The 5,489-nt window shown below is 32.7% G+C and overlaps 1 protein-coding gene across 1 annotated transcript; it reads left to right on the plus strand.

Moving 5' to 3' along the window:
* The first annotated feature begins 1,451 nt into the window (after nucleotides 1-1,451).
* LOC18096229 (F-box protein AUF2) lies at nucleotides 1,452-2,735 on the plus strand. Its single transcript, XM_006386340.3, has one exon. The coding sequence runs from the start codon at nucleotides 1,596-1,598 to the stop codon at nucleotides 2,565-2,567; it is 972 nt and encodes a 323-aa protein (XP_006386402.2). The 5' UTR covers nucleotides 1,452-1,595; the 3' UTR covers nucleotides 2,568-2,735.
* Nucleotides 2,736-5,489: the final 2,754 nt, after the last annotated feature.

Below are 5,489 nucleotides of genomic sequence, written 5' to 3' on the forward strand. Positions count from 1 at the left end.
ATGAGAAAAAATATTGCAGCAATTGACAATGTTTTGTGAGGAAAACTATAGCGTTTTTCCCAATAAAATAAACTAAAAAACTATTTAGAGAAATATTGTAGCAACCACAGTATTTTGTGAGAAAAACTACAACGCTTTCCTCATATAATTTAGCTTTATTGTAATTATAATTCTTAACCAACTCAATATTAAAAAAAAAATCGACAAAGATAATTTTGGAAAAAATCATTAAAAAATCACATGGGAAAACACTGCAACAATTCACAGTGTTTTAAAGAAAAAAATAACAAAAATAAATTCTTAATCGGCTCAATATTAAAAAAAAATCAATAGAGATAATTTTAGAAAAAAAAATAACAAAACAAACACCAAAAAAAGGGGGAAAAATCATGTTGGAAACACTGTAGCAATTCATAGTGTTTTGTAATGAAAGCTACAGTGTTTCCCCACATGATTTAGCCTTATTTGTAATGACTTATAATTATAATTCACAAACAACTCAATATTAAAAAAATAAAATTAAAAAAGATAATTTGAAAAAAATTATAACAGAAAAAAACTATGCGGAGAGATACTGTAGCAATCCACAATGTTTTATGAGCAAAACTACAATACTTTCCCCACATAATTAAGCTTTATTACAAAGTTAAATTTTAACCAACTCAATATTTTAAAAAATAAAATCGACGAAAATGATTTTGAAAAAAAATATTACAAAAAAAGAAAACACAAAAGAAACTGGAAAAAAACCATGTGAGGAAAAATTGTATCAATCCATAGTGTTTTTTGAGGAAAAACTTGTATACAATTCTTAACCAGCTTAATATTTAAAAAATAAAATTGACAAAGATAATTTTAAGAAAAAACGTAACCAAAACAGAAAAAAAAACCATGTGGGAAAAAATACTGTAGCAACCAACAATAATTTTCGAGGAAAGTTAAAGTGCTTTCCTCACATATTGTAACTGTAATTTTTTACCAGCTTAATATTAAAAAATAAAATAAAAAAGATAATTTCAGAGAAAATCATAAAAAAAAACCTTGCGGAGAAACACTGTAGCAATAAACAATATTTTAAAGAAAAAAAATTACAAAACTAAATTTTCAATCAGCTCCATATTAAAAAAAATCAAAAAATATAATTTTGAAAAATAAAGAAATAAAATAGAAAAACTATGTAGAAAAACATTGCAGCAATCCACCGTATTTTCAAGAAAAAAATTACAAAGCAAAAATTTTAACCAGGTCAATATTTAAAAAGTAAAATCAACAAAAATAATTTTAAAAAAACAAAAAAAAATAATAAAAAAAAGAAAAATTAGAAAAGTTGAAAAAAAAAAGTAATTTTGATAAAAAAAAAATTTTGAAAAAAAGAAATTAAAAAAAAATAAAAATAATTATGAATTACTGTTATAATCTAATAATTTAGGTGGTGAGAAACAATACCATTTAGATATTTTTTAATAGTTCCATCTAAAAAACCCCACTCTCTCTTCTTCTCAAGTCTTCTTTCCATAAAAAAAGAAAAAAAAAAGCGAAAGCTGGGCAACGACACCACGCAGAACAAATCCAATCTAATCCTAAATCCAAATCGAATGATCATCATTAAGAATCAAATGGTCGAAGCAATGAACGGCTTTGATCGACTCCCGGACTCCTTAATCCTCCTCATCTTCAACTCGATTTCCGACATCAAGACCCTCATCTGTTGCCGTTCCGTTTCGAAACGTTTCAATTCACTCGTCCCCCAAACTGAATCCCTCTCTCTCAAAGTCGACTGCGTCATCTCACCCGAGTCGGACTCCGGCTCCTTCTTCACTCTCCTTAAATATCTCCTCAAATCCATCCACGATCTCCTCAAACCCGACACGAAACCCACAACCCGAAACCAAACCCAAAACTCACCGGCTCGTATCCTCAACCAGTTCGACCGGATCCGTGACCTACAAATCGAACTGCCAGCTGGCGACTTGAAATTAGAGAAAGGGGCCGTTATCAAATGGAGAGCTGAATTCGGTAAGTCGTTGAAAAGCTGCGTTGTTCTCGGGTTTCGCCGCGTAGCAAATTCCGAGGGAAATAATGCTGAGTTGGATATTGATTTCGCGGGAGGTTTAAAAACAAGGGTTGTGTGGACAATAAGTGCTTTGATTGCGGCATCGGCGAGGCATTATCTGTTGAACGACGTCGTTAAGGAGCATCGGGAGATGGAGAGGTTGGTGCTGGTGGACAGAGAAGGGGAAGGAACGGTGGCGATGGAGAAGGAAGGGTTGAGGGAGTGTAGGGAGGAGAGTGGGGTGGCGGCGCGTGGAGTAGATAGGCAGGAGGAGGGGAGGCGGACGGTGGTGCCAAGTGTGAGGATGAGGATGAGGCACGAGCAAAGAGTGCAGTTGAAGGATGGAGTTTGGGTGGAAGGTGTGACTCTGGTGGTGGTAAGGCCTTGTAACGGTGGTGGTGATGTGGAGGATGCTGAGCTGGCATTAGGTGCGTTTGGTGGTGGGATTTATGGAGAAGCTGTACAGGTACTCCTTAAGAATGAGAGTTATTTATTGGAAATGAATTCCTTCTAATGTTTTTTTTTTTACAGAAACAATTGCTGTTGGTTTTTTTGTTTTGAGTTTAGAATTTTATAATTGAGGTTATATTTATGTATATATATTTTTTAGATTAAAAAAAAACTATAGTTAATGAAGATTTTTGCAGATCGATTGAATCTGTATCTCTTGTTTGATATTTTATTTGAATGGCTGTTTTCACTTGGTTTAATTTACTTTTAATTCAAAACTTTTAGGATTGGTTGCTTGTGCCGGCTACTTTGAGGTGGCGGAAAAAAAAAAAAAAAAGAGGTGGTTGTTCCACTCTACTTCCACAACCGTGTTGCAGGTATAGCAAGTATACCAGCAACACGTATAGTAAAAAAGTCGTGTTAGTATTTTTGTTGTGTCATTGGTGCAGCGGCGCAACTGTGCTATTTCTCTCATTTTCTTCTCCTACTATTATAGGAATTTGTTTTGAAAAATGAGAGTTTGGTCAAAGTTTTGGAAGAATGATACATGTTGGAAAAGTATTTTGAAAATAGTATAGTGTAAACACAATTATATTTCTGAATATCAATTTTGTATATAATAACTATTCTCAATTGCGGTTGTTTAGTGAAAATTAAAATGCATATATTATACAAATTAATTAACTTGAATAAAAGTCAACCTAAGATTTATAAAAATTCAATGAACAAAAGATAGAGATTCAAGATACAATAACCATGAAAAAGAGAAGATAAGCTGATATGACCAGATAGAGAAATGAGAAATAAAAAATGGGTAATCGGGGACACATCGGAGCTCTGTTTTCAACCCATTTAGTATTGTTTGAAAGATCTCAACAATACGATTCTCACTACATCTTGAAAGACCATCAAACAAGGTCATGATTAACTTTAAATTAACCCCTAACAAATTAAGATCTTGTTTGATAATCTTTTAAGGTGTGGATAGAATCATCTTGGTGTGTTTTTAGTGATCTATTCTTTTGTTTCTCGTCCTCTCTTCTATCATTTTAGTTTATCTCTTTCTTTTTTTTGTTGAATCTTGAATCTTATCTATAGAGTTATCATATCTTTATTAGATTTTAGGTTGATTTTTATATCTATTAATTAATACAAATGAGACATAGTTTTGAAATAACCGTTGGGTTTATTCAATACTTTTCTGAACATGTCATTTTCTCAAGAACTTTATCAAATTGTGATTGTGTTAGAATAGTAAAAGATACTTATCGTTTCCAGATTTCTTTTGTTGATTGTGGTATTGCGAGAAAAAAAAACTCAATTCTACTGCCCTACGCAGTTTGTTTGTTAGTCCCAGAATGCATGTGCTTGTTTGGCAGACATTAATTCCAGCGAGAGAGGGTATCGGCAATTTACCAATTCTAGCAGATGACAAGTATGGTGTCTGCCTGCAAGACTCCATTAATCAATTATGTAATTTATATCAACCCCTTTCCAGGAAGGTAAATTTTAATTTGCCTCCTGATGTATGTTTTGTATGAATCAGCCCCCTCAATTTTTATTAGAGTCGAGTCTCCCCTTTTATCCATTTCCGTCCATTATAGTTCCACTCTAAAGGCTATGGAATATCTCAATCAATATCACGCAAAAGAAATAAAAAGTAAAAACAGTAAAAAAGTTAAGAGTTAAAACAAGAAATCAATAAAAAAAACAGTTTTCATTAAAAACTAATATGATCAAAATTGAGAGGGTTAGTTTTCTCAAGGAATTCCCATACCCCATCAAATTTAGTGTTCGTTCACCAACAAAAACACCATCTCTTTTGTTTTAGCACCCAAGATTTATCTATCATATTTGTTTTTAGAGTAATGTTGTTCTAGAAAAGGTAGATGGTGTTGATGAAAAAATTATTATTATTATTATTATTTTCATTCATTAGTAAATCATAATTCTTACCAGCAGAAAAGAAAGCAAAGAACATCAATGCCTGGAGTGGCTCCTCCCATATTTCTCTCTCTTTTAGATATCCACCCAAACAACTTTCACTGTTTATTTTTTCACACGCATCTACTTGCTCACATAAATTATTTATTTGTAAACCCTCATCATCAAACAACTTGAGTAATTAGCTTCGATTTGAGAAATCTGGATATGATTTCTTGATTGTAGTTCTTCTTCATTCTGTAATGACGTCTAGAACACCTTTATGAATAAATTTGAAGAGAAATTCTAGTTTGGGTTTCTTGAATTCCCATATGGTTTCCTGTTGCCAAATTGATTTTGAACCGATTTAGGTTTGCGTTCTTCAAGATGAAAGTAGATGGGGTTGATTGGATTGATTTCACAGGTGCCCATTAGGAAAAATTATTCCTTTTCTAATATAGATTGAATTTGATCTGTTTGCTGCTTCAAACTGGTGGTGGTTAATGGTTTGCTTTGAGTTCTAATCTCATTCCTTTTGTTGGAGTATCAGTAGCGATTCTCTGTTTATCAAACTTGGAGGTTGTTAATCAATGATACTGTAATTCTTTGTTATTATGGGTGCATGTCATCATCTGGGCTGGTTGTAAGTGATAACTTCTGTACATTTTCCAGTGGAAATAGATTTGGTTGAAGGAATGAGGTTGATTTTCTGCCTTAAACTTTTTTTTTTTTTGAAAAAAAAACAGAAACAACTAAACAGCTTAATCCAATTACCAGTAAATTGATTGCAACATGGCCTTCTGTAAGAAGCGACTGTTGCTTAGAACTATTCCGAGGATGATATAACCTTGTCGCGACAAAAGAACTATTCCGAGGATGTCCTTGGCGTAAAACCAAAAATCCTAGGATGCCTTCGGCAGTAGGACAGCTAATCAATCAATCTTTATATAAACGGCTATGATGGATTGCATGCTTATTTTCATTCAGGCTCATAAATGGCTACGGTGAATTGATTACTTATTTTCAAGTAGACTCTTTTTTAGATTTTGAGTTGAATGCTATC

This window comes from Populus trichocarpa, chromosome 2, assembly GCF_000002775.5.
Source record: "Populus trichocarpa isolate Nisqually-1 chromosome 2, P.trichocarpa_v4.1, whole genome shotgun sequence".
Lineage (NCBI taxonomy): Eukaryota > Viridiplantae > Streptophyta > Magnoliopsida > Malpighiales > Salicaceae > Populus > Populus trichocarpa.

What these genes read in the sequence shown, in the direction of transcription:
- LOC18096229 (XM_006386340.3), top strand. Translation starts at nt 1,596, where the DNA reads ATGATCATCATTAAGAATCAAATGGTCGAAGCAATGAACGGCTTTGAT.